Source organism: Prionailurus bengalensis, chromosome B3 (assembly GCF_016509475.1).
Source record: "Prionailurus bengalensis isolate Pbe53 chromosome B3, Fcat_Pben_1.1_paternal_pri, whole genome shotgun sequence".
Lineage (NCBI taxonomy): Eukaryota > Metazoa > Chordata > Mammalia > Carnivora > Felidae > Prionailurus > Prionailurus bengalensis.
In genome coordinates, this window is record NC_057355.1 from 63,099,028 (window position 1) to 63,120,748 (window position 21,721).

General features: G+C 52.1%; 1 protein-coding gene and 1 long non-coding RNA gene across 4 annotated transcripts in view; one reads left to right on the forward strand and one right to left on the reverse strand.

The window, feature by feature from the left end:
* PAK6 (p21 (RAC1) activated kinase 6) overlaps nucleotides 1–21,721 on the reverse strand; it is a 36,884-nt gene that overhangs the window by 11,686 nt on the left and 3,477 nt on the right. Inside the window, exons 1-4 of one of the 3 annotated variants that reach the window (XM_043555677.1) lie at nucleotides 13,359–13,455; nucleotides 12,671–12,788; nucleotides 1,049–1,178; nucleotides 364–572 (exon numbers count right to left, since the gene is read on the reverse strand). In XM_043555677.1, the coding sequence (XP_043411612.1) occupies nucleotides 364–567 (204 nt within the window). In that variant the 5' untranslated portion in view covers nucleotides 568–572; nucleotides 1,049–1,178; nucleotides 12,671–12,788; nucleotides 13,359–13,455. Of the gene's footprint in view, nucleotides 1–363; nucleotides 573–1,048; nucleotides 1,179–12,670; nucleotides 12,789–13,358; nucleotides 13,456–21,721 lie in introns of those variants that run through there. The other 2 variants (XM_043555676.1, XM_043555678.1) reach the window with 2 other exon arrangements.
* Nucleotides 13,413–15,379, forward strand: LOC122468787. The gene is made up of 2 exons (XR_006293314.1): nucleotides 13,413–13,525; nucleotides 14,938–15,379. It is a non-coding gene; the product is annotated as an uncharacterized LOC122468787 (long non-coding RNA).

Here is a 21,721-nt window from a genome sequence, read left to right on the forward strand (position 1 = left end):
TGGGAGCCCCGGCCCCAGAGGGGCTGCGGGTCTAAATATTGCCTGGGATACACTTAATACTGAAAGATTATTCATTGTTATCTGAAATTCAAATTTTGCTGGGCATCCTGTATTTTTCTTTGCTACATCGGGCAAACCCTACAAACCTGCATGCAGAGAGGGACGCCCCAGGCTCCTCCTCCCTGGAAATTCAATCCTCACCCAGGGTGAGGCTGATTAGCAGGGAACGCAAACAGCTAGCTAATCGATAGCTGGTAATTAGGTGGTTCCTCCAGGTGCCTTTGTGGTTTTGGCAGGCACGGGCTTCTGTGGACTGGGAGAGGCCAGACTCTGCAGGACCATCCCTGCCGCCGCCTCCCTTACCTTCATGGGCTGGAGCTGCACCCGAGTAATTCGAGAAGGGTCCACCACGGGCTTGGGTCGCCGAAGCGTGTCCAGGATGTTCTGCCATTGTGGTGGGAGGCCCACAAACTTGCCTTCTTTGGGATCAAAGGAGGTGTGGACACGGTGCTGGAAGTTCTGTGGGGCTGAGATCTCAGGGCGTTTCTTCTTTTTCTTTCGGAACATGGTGCCTGTGTGGGTAGGGTCAGGCTGAGCTCCAGCGAGGGGCTTCATGGGAGCCTGGTCCAGGGAAGCACAGGTGGGTTCTACCCCCACCCCCGCCCCTCTCTCAATGCTCCCTCCCCCAGCCCAGGGCTTCCCTCACCTCTCAGCCCTACTTCCTCAGGGAAATGGCCAGCTCCCAGCAAAGCAGTCCCAGAAACAACAAAAGTGCCAGAAATAAGCCAACACAGACTACAAACAAGGGAAAGAGGTGTCTGTCTCTCTGCCTGTCTGTGCCAAGTCTCCTGCCGAGCAGGCAGACTCTGGGGGTGTGTTTTCCTAAGATCCAAAGCCCATTACAAATATCATTCCACTGTCAATAATTTAAAGAGGGGAAAGAGGGAAGAAAGCAGGTAAATGCATTTTATGAAACATGTACGTACAACCTTGACTCTTAAACCAGGTAAGAATAGTACAAGAAAAAGAAAAGCTGAACCAATCTCACCTGTGAATAAAAAGGAAAATCCTAAACAAAACTAGTAAGTCGAATCCAACAGCACGTTAAAGTTTTTTGTTTTTTCTTTCAGATCACATTCAACTCCTGTTTGTCCCAGGATGGTTCAACCACAGAATCCCTGTTTATGTGATAAATAACATTCATAAAAAAGCCAACGTGTTATCCAGTCTGGGACCACATATCATAGGATCAGGGACCCCAAAAGGGCCCTCTTGGTCACCAAGTGCTTGGCCCTCATTCCAGAAAGGTCCTGAGTTAAGGGCACAGCTGGTGTGGGTGAGGACAACTGTACTAGGGGTAGGTCTCCCCAGGGAAGAAAGCACTCCCCCCCACCCTTGGGCCTTTCCCCTTGAGTCTCAGGACTCTGTGCAAAACATCACTTGTAGCCAAACCTCCATTCTTCTCCTTGCTAATCTGGGCTTTGCCTAAGGCCCTGTGAGCAATGTCAACAGCTACCAGGGACATGGGCACTCAGACTTGAGATGGGGAGCCTGGAAACCCAGGGTATAGTGATGACCCCAGCCTGCCTTCAGGGAGACTGGTCAGGATGGCTCACTTGAATACTTTTGTACCTGAAGTGGCTCAAAACAGCTCAATGTGGGGTTTTGGGGTTGTTTTTGTTTTCATTTTTTCTTTATTGGGGCCAAGTACACTGAATGGGCTCTAATGCCACCTGGAAAGTCCACTTCTAAGTTTCAAGAAACAGACATATTTGTTTCTTGAAATGAATGCTTGGATCACTCATCTATCCAGAGATTTGGTGCTGTGCTTCTGACCATTTTCTCTCTTTCCCTAGCTCTCTTTTTTGGTAGTGTTTGGTTTTGTTTTTGTTAGCAGTAAACATAAGTTCTTGTATATAAAACAAACAACCCCTCCCCCCAAAGATTTGGGATACAGAGCCGTGGCATTCTCTTTTGGCTCCTGTTCCGGAAATAGCATTTTCCTAGTCACTTTAGCAGGCTCTGGAGGAGGTCACGGATCTGGGAGGCAGCTGGCACCCACTCAGAAAGGCAGGGAGGCTTCAATAGCCACAGCTTTCCCACGAGGAACTCACCACATGTGAGTTAATCTATGTCACACCTCTTGGAGTGTCAGCAACTTATGGGACCTTAATGTTGGGAGCTTACCTAATACTCCCTCTAGACAAAGCCACATGTGCGGGACCCCCAAGGACCAAGGCCTTTGGAATGAAATAGACCTGTTGAGTTGCAGGTGAATTGTAGGGAGTCTCCCACTAATCTGAGGAGGCTTTGAGCAAGCTACCCAAATGATTTGTGTCCCAGGGCTCTTTGTTTACAAAACAGGGTTAATAAAGGCTGCCTCAGGGGGGGGGGGGCTTCGGGAGGCTTAAGTGACCAGACCTCCCAGTGAACAGGGGCTACTTCTTTTACCATGTTACCTCTCTGTGAATCTCTGTCTCTGAACTCAGGGCCCTGCAGATACTGGGATATGAGCAGATACAAACCCGGGAAAGATGTCCAATATCTTTCTTCACAGATTCATTGGTCAAGGGACCACACCTAATTTTGAGGGTCTGGGCACCTCATCACCTCTCCATGATATAGACACTTTGAGGTTTGGTAAAACATCCTCTTGCCTCTCAGCCTTTGGCCCCCGGAGTCTTTATTCAGCAGTTCTGTCCTTACAGCCTCACACACAGACCCTTTGTCCCTAGATTAGCTTCACTGATGGTTCTACCTTCCTGCCTCACTATGTGAACTTAAATGCAGATGTAGGGATGCACCCTAGAACTGAAGAAGAGCCAGCTAATACTTTTATCCCCAGAACATCCCTCTCCCCAGTTCTGCGGCCTCACCTGAGTGCATTCTGTAGGAATGCACAAGGACAGCATCTTTAGCAAATAGTAAATGGCTCTAGTATCCCCCTCCTGGGTCCCCTCCTGGGAACAAATTTTTCCCAGGGGCAGCAGGAAAGGCTGGAGGAAAAAGGACACCACAGAGTCCTAGGACCCAGAGTTGTGGTGGTGGGTGTGGGGAGCAGCTGGAAGCAATGAACTGAACTCAGGATTTAGAGGAGGGGGGAAGAGAGTCAGAAATCAGAGCCAGGGGCACCTGGGTGGCTCAGTTGGTTACGCATCCAACTTCAGCTCAGGTCATGATTTCACAGTTCATGAGTTTGAGCCCTACATCAGGCTCACTGCTGTCAGCACAGAGCCCTCTTCAGATCCTTTGTCCACCCCCCCCATTTGCCCCTCCCCCCTCTTTCTCTCAAAAATAAAATAAACAGTTAAAAAAAGAAAGAAAGAAAGAAAATGGCTGTTGTAATCAGGCCATCATGTCCAAATAAAATAAAATAATCAGAGCCAATCACTGAGCTAGTGGGAAACCCTCATCTAAAGAGAGGCTGTTAAGACTCATCCCAAGTGTGGTGAGACTAACACTATCTGGGACAACATGATTTGTTTACATAGAAAATCAAGAAAGGACTACATACAAACTGTTGGAATTAGGTGAATTTAAGGTCAATATAAAAAAATCAGTTGTATTTCTTCATACCAACAATAAACAAATAGAAAATAAAATTTTAAATGTGTACATGGGGTCAGCTCCATGTACATAAAAAAATTTTTTTTTAATGTTTATTTTTGAGAGATAGTGCAAGCAGGGGAGGGGCACAGAGAGAGGGGGACAGAGCATCTGAAGCGGGCTCGGCACTGACAGCAGAGCCAACAGTGAGCCCAAGTCAGATGCTTAACTGACTGAGCTATCCAGGTACCCTGGAAATAAAATTTTAAAGATTCTGGGGTACAATGGGAAATAGATATTTGATTTTAGTTTCCTGTTCCTGGCACACAACTCCCCAAACCCTTGGAATCCCAAATGGAAAGAATCTTTCAGCCCTACCTCACCTCTGGGGAAGGAGAGGGGCTGGAGATTGAGTTACTCATCAATGGCCAATGATTTGATCAAGCATACCTGTGCAGTGAGGCCTCCATAAAAACCCTTAAATGACAGGAAGCAGGGAGCTTCCGTGTTGGCGCACCCATCAAGGTTCTGGGAGGGTGAAACACCAAGAGGGCGTGGATGAAGCTTGGTCCTGCCCCATACCTGGCCCTATGTATCTCTTTCCTTTGGCTGTGCCTGGGTTGTATCTTTTTTAAGTTAAAAAAAATATTTTTTAATGTTTATTTGTTTTTAAGAGAGAGAGAGAGAGAGTGCAAGCAGGGGAGGGTCAGAGGGGAAACACAGAATCCAAAGCAGGGTCCAGGCTCTGAGCTGTCAGCAGAGAGCCCGACATGGGGCTCGAACTCATGAACAGGGAGATCATGATCTGAGGTGAAGTCAGATACCTAACTGACTGAGCCACCCAGGCGCCCAAGGGTTTTATCTTTTATAAGAATGAGTAATAGTAAGTAAAGTGCCTCCCTGAGTTCCATGAGCCATTTTAGTAAATTATAGAACCTGAGAAGGGGCTCATGGGAACATTCAACTATAGCCAGTTGGTCAAGCCTGACCTGTGGCCCAAGACTCACAACTGGTATCTGCAATGTGTGTGGGGGGAGGGGCGGGGGAGGGTTTGTGGGACTGAGCCTGTGGGGTCTGTGCGGACTCCAGGTAGTGTCAGAATTGAATTGAATTGTTGAATACCCAGTTGGTGTCCAAAAGTTGGAGAAATGGCCTCAGGAGGGGGAAAAAAAGCCTTGTCATTTGCTATCAGAAGCGTTACCATGGAAACAATCTCTCAGATACCATTTACCATTTTACATTAAAAATGTCAAATACCTAGGAATAAGTCTAACCAAATATGTGCAAGGTCCCTACATTGAGAAGTATAAAACATTATTAAAGATATTAAAGAATGTTCACAGACTGGAAGACTCATTGATACAAAGATACAAATTATTTCTGAATTAACTTACAAATTTGTTTCAATCACAGTCAACATCCCAGCATATTTCTTTTGGTCGAAATTGACAAACTGATTACAAGGAAACATAAGGGGGCACCTGGATGGCTTAGTCAGTTGAGCCTCCAACTCTTGATTTTGACTCAGGTCATGATCCCAGGGTCCTGGGATTGAGCCCTGTGTCCAGCTCTGTACTGAGCATGGAGCCTGCTTAAGATTCTCTCCCTCTCTCTCTCTCTCACAGTCTCTCTCTCTCTCCCCCCACCACTTTCCCCCTCCCCCACTCACACAGTCTCTCTCTAAAAACAAACAAACAAACAAACAAACAAACACAAGGAGAAAAACAGGCTTTGGGGCACCTGGGTGGCTCAGTCGTTTGGGAGTCCGACTCTTGATTTCAGCTCAGGTCATGATCTCACGGTTTGTGAGTTCGAGCTGTCAGGCTCTGTGCTGACAGTGTGGAGCCTGCTTGGGATTCTCCTTTCTCTGCCCCTCTCCTTCTCATGCTCTCTCTCTCTCAAAAGAAATAAACTCTAAAAAAAAGCCAATTAAAAAAAAAAACCACAATGTACAGAGAAACAAAGAATCAGGAATACTAAAGATAATCTTGAAGAACAAGGTTGAAGGATTACCCTACTATATATCAAGGATTTATTATAATAGTACAAAAATTGATATAGTGTGGAACTGGCACAAGGATTGACAAATAGCCCAATGGAACAGAAGAGAGAATCCAGAAATAGATTCAGTCATATAAGGTCCCTTAATTTATGACAAAGGTGACATCGCAATATGGTAGAGAACAGATGATCTTTTCAATAAACGTAGCTGTAGCAATTTGATATCCATATGGAAAAAAAATTAATTCATGTCATATCCTGAAATGAATCAGATCTAGATGTGAAAGGTAAAATTATAAGCTGGAGGCGGTGATGGGGGGATGGGAGAAGGGGAAACCCACAGACAGGCCATTGCCTGCCCCAGGTCCAGTGTGGGTGACTGCATGGGGTCCCAAGTTTGGTGGGCTCTCCTGGAGCCGCTGGTCTGCTGGGGCCAAAACCTTCACACCCATGGGTCCCAGGGATAAACGGAACTACCAAGGTTTCCTTTGTCCAAAGCCTAATGCTTGATGGCAAAGGTTAGGAGTAGGGGATCCTTTCCGAGATCTCCTTCTAAAGAAAACAAAACATGTTTAAAGAGTGATCATGAGAACTGAGTATCTAAGAGACATACTCATCCACTCAAATGTCCCATGTTGCCAGGTCACTGGGTGTGGAAACACCTGAGACAAAGACATCCTGCATCTCTCTGCAGGGCCTATGTCCTTGGAGCACATCACCTGCCCAGACAGGAGCACATCACCTGCCCTCGACTGGCCATTTCTAGATCTCCATTTTCTACCCCAGTTTCCTACCTTCTGACCCAAGACCAAGGGCCCAGGGGCTGAAGGAAGGTGGTTGCTGCCTCAACCATGAGGCCGCAGTGGTAAATCAGCCCATGCCAGCCTTTAAAGTTGCCATCCCAGTATCTCCACCTCTGTGCATCCACACTCCATTCCCCCAGCAGAGGGGCTTTCCTCAAAGAAGATACCCCTGAGGAGGGAGGGGGAACAAGGGAGGAGGAAGATTCTTCCTCTGAGAGCCAGCCCCTGCCTTTCCTCCTGCCTAACCCAGTGGAAACCCCCTGGACCTGACACTCTGAAGGGCAACTGGGCAGAAGCAGAGCACCAGCTCAGGTTCAGGGTGGCCTTCGCTGACCCAGCGCCTCCTGTCTGACACCTCATCCCCATACAGGGGAGGGAGAGGCTGAGGGTTCTTTTCTAGGCTGGGATCCATCCTTGTGATTGAGGAATGCTTTGAACTTTCCTCTTCTTCTCCTTCTTCTTTTTTAAACGTTTATTTATTTATTTTTAAGAGAGAGAGAGAGAGAGAGAGAGAGAGAATGCAAGCGAGTGCATGCGTGCATGAGCTGGGGAGGGGCAGAGAGAAAAGGAGACAGAGAATCCCAAGCAGGTTCCCCACTGTCAGCGCAGAGTGTGATGAGGGGCTCAAACCCATGAACGGTGAGATCATGACCTGAGCCAAAATTAAGAGTTGGATGCTTAACTAACTGAGCTACCCAGGCACCCCTGGAACTCTCCTTTTCTGAATGTCTGCAGACATCACCTGCTGGCTGGCTGGCCCCTGACTGGACCAGAGGGGGATGCCCAGCACCAGGAGCAAAGAACCCTGCCCAAACCAGTTTGAGAAGGAAGCTCTCCAGGCACAGCTCCTGCTGAGGCTGTTTCCTCCAGCCAGACTCTGGCAGATGGGAAGCCTGTCAGTTCCTGGCAGAGGCTTTCTGGAGGAAATGCTGCCACACCCAGTAAACCTGAGGGTGGAGCTGGTGGGAGAGTTCAGGGAGCCACAGGCCTAGCGTCACTGACGGGTATGGTATGACTGTCTGTCGTGTCAGAGGAGCAGAGGCCAGAAAGGAAATGTGCTAGGCTCTTTCCAAGGATCAATTCACTTAATTCTCACTACAACCGGAGGGAGGTAGGAATTATCATTGTTACCCACAACTCTAGATGAGGCTACATAACTCTAGAGAGGCTACATAACTTGCCCAATGGGATAAAATCAGGAAATAACTGAGTTGGGGTCTGAACCCACATTTGGTTCCAAAGCCCCTGCTCTGTCCACCATGCCTGACCTAAGGGAGTTGGGCTGTTTTAGTCTCTTTCCTGGGGGTGTCTATGAATAGGCATGGGGCCGAGCAGCCCGAGTAAACTCATGGGAGTGTGGAGAAGGGGGGTGGCCAGGGCCAGCTCCCTCCATCAAGATTGCTAGGTTTTTTATCCTGGGCTGATCTGTGAGTCAGAAGCCAGAGGGGATTAGGGCCGTCCTGACTTGCAGGCTGACCCTTACTTCGTTTGGAACCACGTTTTGGTTTTGCCCTACAAGGGGTGGGTAAAACGCTCCAAAGAGCTCATGGTGATGGCTGGTATATCAGGGCCTGGCATACATGAGAAGAGCTACAGAAGCAGCAGGAGTGTATTCTTTCCAGCACAGGGTCTCAGCCTAAAGCGAGGCAACCTGCAGGCTCGGCTCAAGGAGTGCTGGGCAGAGCTTTGTGGCTGATGCTACTGTTCCATGACTAGAAGGGGTTTGGGTGGTGGACCCCCCAGAGCCAGGCACTGTGGCTAGGCTGGTCTAGAGTCCACAGTGGGGACAATCAGGACAGCTGCAGTGGGTGGGTGACCCTCACAAACTGCTTCTCTAAGACATCCATCTGCCAGCGGGGAGGGCCAGGCCCACCGAGCTGTTTCGCTAGTGGTGAGGGCGTGTCTAACACAGTCACCTACGTTACCTTCCGCAGCCAGCTTTGAGTGGGTTTTGGCTGTTTCCACACATCAAATCCCTCTCAAGGGAAGGACTTGTAGCCTACTGAAGGAATCCACAAAAATGGGCAGCAGACTTGGAAGGTGGCTTCCAGGAAGTGAGTCCAAAGGAGTTTGCAGTGACTCTGAAGGGGGCAGGATTTGGCTGGTTGTTGTCAGTCCTGAGATATTGGTAAATTCTTAGGAATAAGGCGGGTGGAGGGGCGCCTGGGTGGCTTAGTTGGTTAAGCGTCCGACTTCAGCTCAGATCATGATCTCACGGCGTGTGGGTTCGAGCCCTGCATTGGGCTGACAGCTCAGAGCCTGGAGCCTGCCTCGGATTCTGTGTCTCCTCTCTTTCTCCCCCTCCCCCGCTCACACTCTGTCTCTGTCTCTGTCTCTGTCTCTGTCTCTGTCTCTCTCTCTCTCTCTCTGTCTCTCTCAAAAATAATAAACATTAAAAATTTTTTTTAAAAGGAATGAGGCTGGTGGGATTCCCCTTCATGGGCGACGGGGAAATGAGAAGGCAGCTGCACCCTGGGCCCCACTCCAAGTGCTAGTGAGCCAGAGTGGAGAGACACATGGGCTTCCGCTGAGGGAGGCTCAGTGTCTGCTTATCAGAGCTGAGTGCCGGCTCGGTGTGGCCCCAGAGCGTAGGGTTCCTAAGTTCCTTCATGTGACCTTGGCCTGCTCTCCTCCTTCTTAGGCTGTAGCATTTCTGGTGGTGACCAGGGAGTAGACTCATTCACCTCTGCCAGCTCACTACTCCAGGTACGGTGAGGAGAGAAACAGTACCTGCTGCAACTCAAGGAGCAATTTTAGGTATTTTTAGTAAATACCCACTCAGTCAGTCATCACTCAGGGAGTGCGGACTGTAAGCACCAGGCTCTGGGCTGATGATGTCACAGACAGGATCTCCTTACCACAAGCCTTTATATAAGGCAGGACTATCACTGTACCCATTATGCAGATGAGGAAACCCATGTTATGGAGATTAAGTCATTTGCCCAAGGAGAGCAGCAAAGAAGGGGAGACTTGTGTCTATCCGACCTGATGTGAACACTGCTGCAGGCAGGAGCACAACACCCTGTGTCATTCTCAGGCCCATTCATGAGGCCTTGGGAAAGGAACTATTGTAGAATCATGGCGCCGACATAGAGGTAAGCCCCCTGCGTTCTACAGCACTTAGAAAGGTACCCCCACTACTGCCACCATCCAGTCACAGACTGGCCTTCAAAGGACCGTGTCACCCCCAGGGCTGGGCCCTTCCACCCAGAGATTTGTCAATGCGTTGTCTGCCCTCTTGATAACACTCTTTGGGAACTGTCATCCCACACATCTTTCTGTGAAGAATGACAGGCCTCACTGGCCTCCTGATTGAGAAGACCATGGACAGAAGCCAGCCTTTCACTGAAGGATTCTTACTGGCCAGGAATATTTTTCTCAAAACTTACCTTCTGGAGTTCATTTAGATACAAAATTATGTTATTCATTCATTGATTCAATAAATTCATTTACTGTGCATTGACTCTGCTCCGGGTTCTAGGGACCATGGTGAATAAAACAAGATGCTCAGTCTCATGCAGTGTGGCTTGCTTTTCCAAAGAGATGTGGCTACACATCAGGCTACCCCACCCTGATCTTCACTGTGCAACAGAAGAGATGGTGATGCACGTGCTATGGCACTTACTTGAGGAGTCTGGCCTCCCCTCCATCCCTGGCCAACTTTCAGTCACTTGGTGGCATTCCTGACAGGGAGGTGTCTGTACCTGCTCTTGTGCCCTGTTTGAATACACTCGGTGATGGGGGCTCTTCCTCCTTCCCGAGGCCCCTGCCCTCTGTCCTTCTGTCCCCTTGCTGCTCATCCTTTGTATGAAGCTGATCTCTATCCTCCCTCAGCCTCTAGAAGGGGTCTGGGCCTGCCATCTGCCCCTCGTCACATAACGTGAGTCAGGAGAGGTGGCATCCCAGCACCATTTCCTGGCCCCCTGAAGTTTCACTAGGGGGAAGGGGCTGGAAAGAATTTCATTTATACTTCTGCCCAGCTGTCACCTGCAGGATGGGTGGGCCCTAGACCCAGGCTGTGCCCCTAACCACCACTGCTCGAAGCACAGTGTCCCCAGGATGCTGAGCAGTCCCCTGAGGTTTTGCTGTCCCATTGGACAGGCTCAGAGAGAAGCTGAGGATGCAGGGCAGAGGGCACTATGCACACAAGCCAAAATGTCTGGACTCCCTGCTCTTGTCACCATTCCCACACTACAGGTCCCAGTGAATCCCCAGGGGAGAGATACAGGAGCTGTTCTTGAAAAGAATATGATAATAAATCTCATTCAACCTCTTGTGTCAACACTCCAACTGAATGAGAGGCCGAAGAGCCAGGCTGGCCAGCCAGGAAGGTCAATATTGACTCAGGCCCGCCTCGGGGGCCAGCATCTCTGTTGCAGTCCAGCAGCGGCTCAAGCCAGAGCAGCCCTCTGACCTATGTTCAGTGTACTTAGAATCCACAGCACTGGGCTTTCCTGGGCATGGGGTTATGTCCAAGGGAAGGGTGAAGAATGGCCTTCTGGGGAGGGCTGCAGGCCAGGCATCTCTATCACTATTCCAGCTTCTCAGCAGCCTCCACATGCAGGGGCCTGAGCCCTCATCACAGAGTCCTTGGGGCCTAGCCGGAAGAACCTCTAGAGTCCCCTAGTCACAGGATTAAGGCCCCTAATCACACAAAAAGACTTCTGTTTTACAGCCCTTAACTTTCTACATCTCTGTCTTGTTCTCTTCATTTTACACTCACATTACTGTGAGATGGCTCTCACCTGCTTTACTGGGTGCATCTTAAAGATGGAAGGTGGCTGGGAGAGGAAGGCGGAAAGCTTTCTGGAATATACTACACACGTGCAGGTGTAAAGTGCCTAGCACGTGTCAGACCCTGTTCTAGGTGCTTTTTATTAGTGCATTTAATGGTCATGACACTACAGGGTAGATATTATGAGCTTTGTTTTACAGGTGAAGAAACTGAGGCTCAGAGAGTAAGACTGTCCGAGATGGTAAGTGGTAGAGCTGGTATTCAAACCCCATGTCTCTGACTCCAAGCTCTTCTAACATGCCTGGTGCCCAGAAAAGTCAAATGACCTGCCCCAGATCACACAGCCACTGAGGGCAGAGGCCCCCTCTGTCCTAGGCAGCCCTGTGGCAACAGTGTGTCCAGGGGCACCCATGGACATGTGAGTACCTGTGACATGTACAGAACATACTGCTATCTCTGTCTCCAAAGCTGGACGCTCTTCCAGAAATGGCCCCTTCCCTAGGCCACCTCACTACCTGCCCTGTATGGACCATCTACTTTTACTTTACTCTCATGGCTTGCTCTAACCCCTTCACAAGCTCCTGACACAGAACCAGACCGTTCTCAAAGTTCTCCAAGAGGGGAGGGTTCAGGTAGTTTAACATTTCCAAAGTAATACTGGAGGCTGGGAGGTGGCTCACTGCTGGGGGTGGTCTACATTTATTCTTTATCACTGTGACTTCTCACAACTGTCTTATGAGGAAGGCACGACTGCTCCGTTTCATATAAAGTTTAGAGAGAAGTAAAACAACTTGCTTAGGGAATAAAAGGCCAAGCCAGGATTCGAACCCAGCTCTTTCTGGTTCCAAATGTGTTCTCAGCTACTGTCCTATGTATGGCCTGAGGAGAACTTGCGGTATGATAGTATATGCTGCTCAGTTCCAAAAGATCCGAGGGCAGACATAGACCTGACCTCCCTCTCTTCTCCCACCTAGAAAAACAAGTCAGGGGAGCCCAAAACACACCAGAATAGGGCAAGGCACAGAAAACACAGCCCCCACCCCGGAAGCTCTTTATGTCTTCGCCCTTGGTGTTCCTAGCAGCGTCTACATCCCAGATAGGGTGCCACTCACCCATTGTGAGAGAAGCTGGATGGATTTTAGCAGGTTGGAGATCTGGAGAATGAGCTAGCGGCTGGGATTGGCCAAACAGGACCTCTGCCTGGAGCTGCCTCCTGGCCTGCTCAGCACAGACACGGGGCCTGCCACTGCCCTTCCTGTTTGGGAGCCTCTTTCCCAAGCATAAATTCAGCACACCAGCCTTGGTGACACTGACTTGCCCCAGACAGGCATCACACCCGGTGACAGCAGAGGCTGGGTCAGGGGCAGGTGGGGCATGTGGGCTGGGCTGGTGTAAGTAGCAATGCACATTCATTAAGGACTGAGAAATGGCACCTAGAAAGGGCCCCTGCCCCTGCCTGACAGTACCAAGAATGGGCCATCCCGGGGGGGCACCTGCCTGCCCACTGACCCTTCCAGCCTGTCTCTCAAGGAGGTCTTGAGAAGGCTGCTGGACACCCTACCAGGGCTGAAGGTTCCTCACTCACCTCCTGGCTGCCTTCCTCCCCTGCTCTTCCTCCTGACTCCTCACCCTTCAGTGGGCAGAGCTCTCAGGCACCGAGGAGAGGGAAGACTGAGGACCCTCCCTGGCCCGCAGTCCGAGGCCTGGGTGGAAACAGATCAGAAATTCATCGTGAAATATGTAGTACATGTCTCCACGGATGTTGCGACTGGCCAGAATTCGGAACCGCCCCAGGCCTGCCTCCTGACCGAGCCACCATCTCAGGTACAAGGGGAGGTGGCGGGCTCCCCACGCAGAGCACGGGGAGGAGGGGCAGTGGGCGCCGCACCGCTTCAGGCCCCTGTCCCCACCGCGCTCCGAGCCGGCGCGGTCACCGGCCCCGCCTCCTGGGCGGGAGTGGGGTGCCCTCCGGGACGCGAATCCCCCAGCCCTGCGCCTCAGCAGCCGCGGCAGCCAGGCCGGAAGCGCCGGCGCACACGCGGAGGTCGGTCGCGCTCCCAGCTGCGCCAGCTCTCGGTCCTGGCGCTCAGGGCCCCTCCGCGCGGCGCCCTCCCCACGGCCGCTCCTGCGCGCACAGGGCGCCGGCCAGCCCTGAACTTTGGGGAATGAAAGCGCGGGGAAAGGGGGCCGTGCGGGCGGGGAGACCGGTCCGCGCGTCCCGGCCCCAGCCCGGGGAGGGGTCGCCAGCCTCGCGGGGTGGCCGGGGCACCCACCTGCCGAGCGGGAAGTCCCTGGAGAGCTCGAAGCGGCCGCGGGAGCCGGGCCCGCCCTCCGCGGGAGGGACCTCGGCGCCTAGAACGACGAAGACAGGCCGCACTTACTTGTTTGTGCAGCGCCGGCTTCACCTGGCCGCGAGTTTGATTTCAGGGTGTGGCCTCAGGTAGGACAAGGCGAACACAAAGCCCGGGAAAAGTCGGCAAGGGGTGCCGGGGCCGCGGCCAGGAGCCTCTGTCTGCCCGAGGGGGGTCCCCCTTCTCTAGCCTTTTCCTCTAAGTGCTCTGCCCCGGCTCCGGCCGGTACTTCGCCTCGGGGTCCTGATCTCGGTCGGGCCCGCTGCGACCTGCCGGTGGCCCCATGGCCCCCTGGACGGCCGCGCAGAGGCCTGACCTGGATTATCCGCTGAGCGCCTCGCTGTGCAATTAGCTCATTAATTTGCATTGCAGATGCACATCTGGAGGCCGCCTTGCCGACTCCTCCCGGATATTCAGAGGTGCAGGGGGCTGAGTGCACCCACCTACACACCCTGGGGAGCCTCAGCTGGAGGCCTAAAATCTGGCATTTTGGCCTGTCAGTCCCATCTGGACAAGGCCCTGAGACTATTTTGGGGTAGTTCTCTTGAGCAGGCAGGAAAGCCAGGATTTAAATAGATTCCAATTCCCTTGTCAGAACCTGCTCAGTTCTGAGAACCTGTGGCCTCAGGATTCCCCGGTAGGGGACCTCTGGGAAAAAGAGAGCTTCCAGGAGCCCTGCCCTCCCAGAGAATGGGCCTGGTTACAGAGCTGGCCTCCCCTGGCTGTCCGCAGCAGTCCCCAGCAGTTCCCTGGCCTAGGAGCATGATGGCCATTGGGAATGGCTCACTCCTGCTTGCCCTTTACCCTGCTTCTTTTGAATTAGAGGGTATGTTTGCTGTGGGTGAGGGGCAGAGGCCATGTGCCTGTCACTTCCCTACACAAGGGACTTGCTGTTCTAGACTTGGGCCCCCAGAGAGGGCTGTATCTGACTGAATGCTGAGGGCATTCTGGCTTGGAAATTCGGTATATCTAGACCCTAAATGGCTGCCCCCAAGCAGTGGCTGGGTGACTACCAGTGTCACAGAGTGGGACTGAGGACAGTGCTGGGATTATTGTCATTGTTGGGTGCCTCAAACTTTTGTTATTAATCGAGGTCCTATTGCCATGTATCATTTTTGTTCACTGATTTCTTTAGATATATCAGTGCAATTTATAGATAAAGCATTTACACATAGGCTCTATTGTTTATGCATGGTTTACTATAGCCTCCTGCCAAATCGAGCTAAGGTGGCTAGTGGGAATTTGCCAGCCCCAAACACCTGCACTCTGTCTGGCTACACTACAGCCACCCCTCCCGGGGGTTGGGGGGAGGAACCGTAATGGTGGTGCCTGCGGAGATGCTGTCCCTGTGAGCCCTGGGTTAGTGGTGTAGAAGCTGGGCAGCTAATGGCTGGTACCCCCGCTGCCCTCCTCCATGCACTCTGCTCCTCTCCTTACCTTCTGTCTTCCCTCCTCCTCTCTGTGTCTTTCCCAAGTGGATTCTTTCTCTTTCCTCTGACAGGGTAACACTGAGGCCTGACCTCATGAGCCAACCCCTGATCTCCTGTGGCCTGCTCCCTCCAGGAAGCTGCCTGCTGAGCCTAGGCTGATGGGACCACGTGGCAGGGCAGGGGCAGCTGGTACACACGTATGGCTTTCCCCACAGATTAAGTACCTAGTGATGTAGGAGCACTGGCTGACTGCTGGCTACTGGAAGCAGGGTGTGCTGGGTGGGAGGGTTCGGGGAAGTGGTTGTGGGGGATTTGAAATGAACGGTGAACCAAGCTAGAATGAACTGCGCTGCGTTGTTGAACCTAGAATCAACACCCTAAAAGATTTTTTCCTGACTCACAAATGCGCGCGTGAATTATTTTCTTTTAATACAAATAACTTCTATACCCAAACCAGAGCCCCAAGCAGTATGAACTGTTGAGCTACAATAAAGTGTGAGCATTAGAATATTATCAGAATTGAACTGGTATTTGATTTGGTTTGAATCCAAGCGTGGGTGTCGCAGAAAGGCTACTAGGCAAGTCCCATCCTCACCCTTTAGGAGTGAGTCTAGGGAACCCTGGCGTCCTTTGGGAGCAGAGATGGGGTTTGGAGCTGGAGGAGGGTGGAGACTCCCAAATATAACTGACATAGGAGGCAATGCATGCCCCATCACTGTAGGTATGCAAGAACCGAGATAACTATCCGTCAGATATGCTAGAGAAAAGGTTCCTATCCTGGATACTAGACAAGACCTCTTGGACCCATCCCAACCCCAAGTTTCTGCACTTCGAGTCACATCTACAGGTGGGTCTGCTGCACTGGGTTCAATGACCATTTGCAAATTGGGACAACTGGTATGTGCAGAATGGATCCTGAGTGGTCAATTCTGGTATGTGAGTACCCCCACCCCCACCCCCACCCCCACCCCATCCTCTTCTGATCCACGCCTGACTCAGCCTCGCCCAGGCAGTGGCAGGAACACTCTGGGGGACAGTGTCTCCTCCAGCGTCCATGTGCCTCCCTCTGGCCCTGTTCCCAGGTTGCAGTGCTGAGCACAGAGAAAAGGACCAGGCACACCCTTATTTGAAGAGCCCTGGTGGCTGACATAGGCCTTCTGCTTGTCCATGCGCTGCCATTCTACAAATGGGGCAGGAGCTCTGGCCAGGGACACTGAAAGCTGACATTTCACCCTGGGCGATGCTGCTGGAGCCTCGCCAGCTCTGGGGCATTGGCTAAGCAGTACTGTCTGAGAGGGCATCGGGGCAGGCACACTGGGCTGGGCGAGTGCTTCCCAGCTAGCTAGCTCTCAGCCTGTGGGGCCTGTTGTAACATCCGAGCACCTACTGCCAGGGCTGAGAGCCCAGGTTAGGGCCAGAGAGGAAAGATACGGATCTACTTGTGGTTTAGAAACAAAAACACATTATCCTTCCCCTGCACCTTTCTGCTCCGTGACTCGAGAAGCTTCCTGGGGATCAAGAATTGCTGACAAGCTCACTTATTCCTTCCAGGGCTCGTTTCTCTAGGTGAATCTGCCCTCCTCTAATAATAGAAATAAAATGCCTGCCAATTAGTGAATGCTTCCATTGGGCTAGCCCCATGCTAAGCCATTCCCACATACTATCTCACTCAAGTCTTTACAACCGCCCAGCACAGAAGTACTATACTATTATATTCTCACTTTACACACAAGGAAACAGGCTCAGGGTGGTGAAGGAACTTGCTCAAGGTCTTGTAGTGACTGAGCGTAGAACCAAAATTTCAACCCAAGTGCATCTGCCCCTAGCCCATTCTCTTATCTGCGCTGCCCAGAGGTCCCTAGTTCCAAGGACTGTCTGATGTGACTTGACTATGTGGGGTCAAGTGTCAGTGAACAGTTGGTGGGGGAACGTTTGCCTCCTTGTGCCAACCCTGATCACCACCCAGCAAGCGCCAGTCGTGTGACACAGAGCATTTGTGGGGAATATCCCTGCACCATTTCTGATCAGAGCATGAGGATCCCCACGTGGCACTGGGAGTGTGGGGCAAAGGGGGCTTCTGCACTCACCCTGCAGTCCTCAGCCCTAGGCGAGAGGCACACTTGGGAAAAGACCCCTTCCTCTCCTTCTCTTCCAGGGTGCTCAACCCCTGTCCCTTCCTGCTTGTGGGATGGCCTGGGCCAGTGCCCCTCACCTGATGGGACTGCCCACGTGTTTCTGCTGATGGAGCCAGGAGGCAGGTGCAAATGCCCTACGGAGGGTCTGGGAGCGTGAATGGAGGGAGATGACATTGCCGAGCCCTTGGGGCTGCTAGGCTGGAGAGGGAGACGGCCCCTCCGAAGGGACCATGGGTTCTTGCAGGATTGGAGTTCTCTGCCTCTCTAGGCTTCCAGCATGCCTCAGTCTCGGTTTCTTGATGTGTAGAACAGGGGAGACAGTGTCCGTCTGTCTTGGGAAGGTGATGGAATGATGAGGTCCAGAGCATTGGGGAACCAGAGTCCCGAGGACCTGCATCCCCCGGTCAGGGCGAGAGGTTGTTGACCCACAGCCCTCGTAGCTGCTAAAGGGAGCAAGGTGGACACTTCCCTTCCCCGTTCCATGTATGTACCCAGCTGCCACAGGGGGCACGAGAGCCCAGTTTTGGTGCCAAAGGGGCTGAATCCCAGGGATCCTCCAGGAGAACTTGCTACTACATCAACCTAATAGGTCTATCTACTACATAGCCAAGAGAGAAAACCCTAGCCCTAGGTGGCAGCACTGTCTGGGCCCAATTAGGTGTTTGGGAAGAGTCTATCTGTCCAGCTGCTGGGCAGATGTGTCCTTGTGCCATCCTGAACCTTAGCAGAGGGAAACCACCACAGCCAGAGGCCTCCAGCCTCTCTCTGCCTGCCTTTCTCTCAGATTCTGCATCTGTACTAGGTTTCCTATGCCAATGGGAGTACATAAGCCTGTCCACCCCAAACGCAAACTGACACTGGAGGCTGAACTTGCCTGGCAGTGCCCAAGGGGCCTGGTCATGTGGGCAAGCCACCAGATGCAGAGGCCACTGTCCACCCACCTCAAGGGGCTCAAGCAGGGACACAGCAGGCTGTGGCTGCCTTGCCAGTTACATGGGGGCATGAGCTACTCTGGGCAGGGCTGGAAACAGAAAAAGCCACCTAGATGCCAAGGACACTCACTTTAGAGACATGATGAATTCATTTAATATCTTCTCACTATGATCACTTTGCAGCCCTTGCTCCTAATGGGCTCCAAAGTTCCCTCCAAATGTCTGTTGCTCGCAGTTCAGCTCTCCGGCTGGCATTTTTGCTGCCAGAACTAACAGCTGGAAGCTGCTTGAATGGAAACCCTTCATTGTCTTTCCTCTCTCCGCTCAGCCTGTAGCAGTCATCCCTGGTCTGAGGCTGGGGCATGGCCATGACCGGCACCCATGTCCTAGATCCCAGGGCCCGACTTTCAGGAAGGCCAGGGGAGGGTGGGGGTGGGGGGTTGGGGAAGCGGAAGGCTTGTGCCTGACTGGGTAAGAGCACAGGCCAGAGCCCCAGGAAGGGAAGAGTCTGAGGAAACATGATGTTGGCTGCTCAAGCCCCATCCACAACCCTCTGGGTGCAACACCTTCGCTCTAAGTGCACAAAGGCCACACATTCTGGGCTGTGTGACCTCTTGGCAGCACTGACCATCCAGCTGCAGTGCTCTTAGAACGCTGCCTTCTGCATCCGCCCTGGGTCAGGGTTAGAAGGCGTGGCCTATCTAACTGCCGCTTGACTGGGCTGGACTGTGTTTAGAGGGGTCTGGAGGGGCCCAGGCGGCTACTTCCATCCCTTCTTAGGGTCTTTCCTTCTTTAATCTCTGGCCCACACCTTGATTACCACAGGGATGGTGGCCCATGGGAACTTTATGTGAACACTTACATGGCGGGGCCCTGGTGTGCACTGGCATGTCCTCACTAGTGGCTGCCATAACAGCCTTTGCCGGGATGATGGACTGTGTGGGGGCAGCTCCGCCTGTCTGCCCATCCTTTCCTCCACAGGAGCTCTGCACGCATGCTCGCTCCTGGCCTTGCATTCTTGCCCCCAGTCCTGGCTTTGTCCCTCTCCAGGGTATGAGACCCCAACTTTCTCCACCTTTCTGGATCCCAGACACACCACCTTCCGGCAAGACCCACTATAGTGGAAAAGAGAAGTCCAGCTGTGGCCTGGTAACAGGGTGACAGATGACAGGCAACAGGCCTCTTGCTTCTGGGATCTGACCTATGATGGTGGCCATTGGACATTTAATTTCCTGCCTGTGGTCATAGGATATGCTGGTGAAAAGTAAGTAAGTACCGGAAGTAAAGGGTCTCCTGTGTTTTCCTGACTTCTGCCCCAGAATCTCTCATTCCTAGACACATTCATCATTCCTCTCTTCCTTGGCTTAAGACACTGCCAGCCTTATGGTTCAAATGTAAAATGCTTTCTGGGACAAGGAGAACTTGAGTCAATCCATTTATGAATTAGCTGTATCTGTTTATCGTAGAGTGTCCAGGAGGGGAGGCTGCAGGGGAGGGGCAAAGCCTCTCCTTGGGGGGCGCTGATGAGTGAGCATGGGCTGAGCTGGGGCTGCCTGTTGAATGAGCTGCAGGAGCAGGGCAGCCCAGGTGGGGTGTGTGTGTGTGTGTGTGTGTGTGTGTGTGTGGCAGGGCCAGTCCCCTGTTAGGGCAGGAGGCACACAGGAGCATCAGGACCCCTCTGGCCTCCTAGTGTTTTGGGCCAGGCTGTCTCCTCAAGCCTCTGCAGCTTTTGTCTGCCCTTGCCTGCAGGGTCACCTTTGATGTTACTGCAGATAGAAAGGCAGTCTGGGCAGTGAGAGAGTCCTGGACTGGGAAGTGGGGACCCTCAAAGCCTGAAACCAAGGCTCTGCCATCAGTTAGCTATGTAATCTCGGGACCTACTTTCCTTCTCTGGGCCTCTGCCTTCCTCTATAATATTATGGGGCTTGATCAGACATTCTTAGGGACTCCTTTTGGCTTGAATGTGCTCTAGCAATCTAAGGTGGCCATCTCCTTTTGGGAGCAGTCCTTTCCTCCTCTGCACCCCACCCCCCTGACCCCAGACTGCACTCTGGAAGCACATGAGGCTGTGGAATAAATGGCCCCCTGGCTCCCTCCACCCTCTGTGCCTTCCTGTGCAATTCCTCATTTGAAGCTAAAAGAAAGAAAATGGAGGCCGAAGGCTCCAGGCCAGGAAGCTGAACCAGAGAACCAGTCCTCCCAGTTCTAACTCTGCTGCTGCTGCAGCCTTCAGGAGCTAGGACATGCACGCAGACAGCAGGAGGCCTTGAGTAAAGGTGACCGGCTGGTAGCTATTTGCCCTGAGGTGGAGCGGGCTGGGTCCCTGCTGCACTGGTACCAGAGATCAGAACAACTCGCTAGCTGACCAGACCTTTCTGGACCTGCTTCTCTGAGCACCCAGAGGCCCCCCTCTCCACATCCTGAGCAGCCTGAGTGTGCAAGAGAACACACATCAGGCTCCATCCTGTTAGCCAGAGGCGCAGGGGCCTGAGTGCTTTGACACGGGCAAACCAGAGCCAAGCAGAAAGATACTAGTGTTTGCTGACTGAGGGAGCACTTCTGAGGGGGGATGGATGGTCGCCACAGAAAACCCACAGATGTACAAAAAAGGTTATCGTCCTCCCTCTGTAAAGACATGGGTCTCTGCACTGACTGATGTGTTACAATGAGGTTTTATAGAAAATGCTGGCCAGCATGAGTGTCCCTTTGCTGGGGCTAATGTGGCTCCATGCAGTTATGGGGGAACCCTTTTTTGCATGCTGATTTCCCCCCAGCATATGAAAGTATGCTGTGCTTTGGTTTTACCTTGTTCTTTCAGGTGAAAGAACCCGGATTAACTTTCCTAAATCCATAGAACTTTGGCAGAAAAAGCAAAAAGTCTCTGAGTCTGAACCTTATGGTGCCTGGGCATTTCTAAGTCATTTGCCAGAGTGATCAAGAAGTCCCCTGGGGTCTCTGGTCTGGCCCCCTGCATGAAGCCCCTCCGAGTTTGTGCTTTCAGATGGGGCTCATGAGTATACAGTTCTTCAAGGAATCGGGGCCAACACGTGACAAAATTTCAGGCGCAGAGAGAAATGGGACCAGGCCTCTTGGTTCCTTCACTGTCTACAGCCTGTTTTAAGTCCTCAAGGCCTGAATCTAGATCTCAGATGGAGAAGGAAACTCAGGTTTCCTTGAACGACGGACTCCAGTCATTCCTTAGAGAAACTCAGTGGCAGACAATTTGCTATTTGGGAAAAACTGGAGTGGCACCGCATTTCTTTCCAGCCTTCTCCCTCTTCTTGCACTTGTGTATCTCCTTGAGTGTGCGTCCTCTGCCCGTTACTGTTCAAGCGGCTTCTTCTTTTGCTCCACTTTCTCAGCTAATCTGTCTTTGTCCATCTTTGTTAAGTTCTATGTTGAGAACCATCTCCCAGCATCGGTCTAAATTTATAAATGTTCTGGACTTGATGGGTCACGGCTGACAGCTTCAGCAATGAGTCTGGGGCCCAGGGTGGGCAAGAGGATGCTGCCACCTGTTGCTGATCATGGCTGATCTGTAGCTCAGCTGGTTTCTGGTGGGGTGGCCCCCAGACTCAGCTGCCCTTTCCACTCACGGGGAAGAGCTATAAGCTCCCCACGGCAAAGGCCTGGTCCTTCATTTGTCAGCACTTTCCCCTGCACCCTGTCCCCACCACCCGTGGCGTTTTGTAGTCAGGCAGTCCTGTTCCCTGCCTGCAAGCCAGTGAGCCAGAACCAGGTGCCAAGTGCCATCACCAAGTGTTGCCTGGAGCCCGCATCTGGCCAAG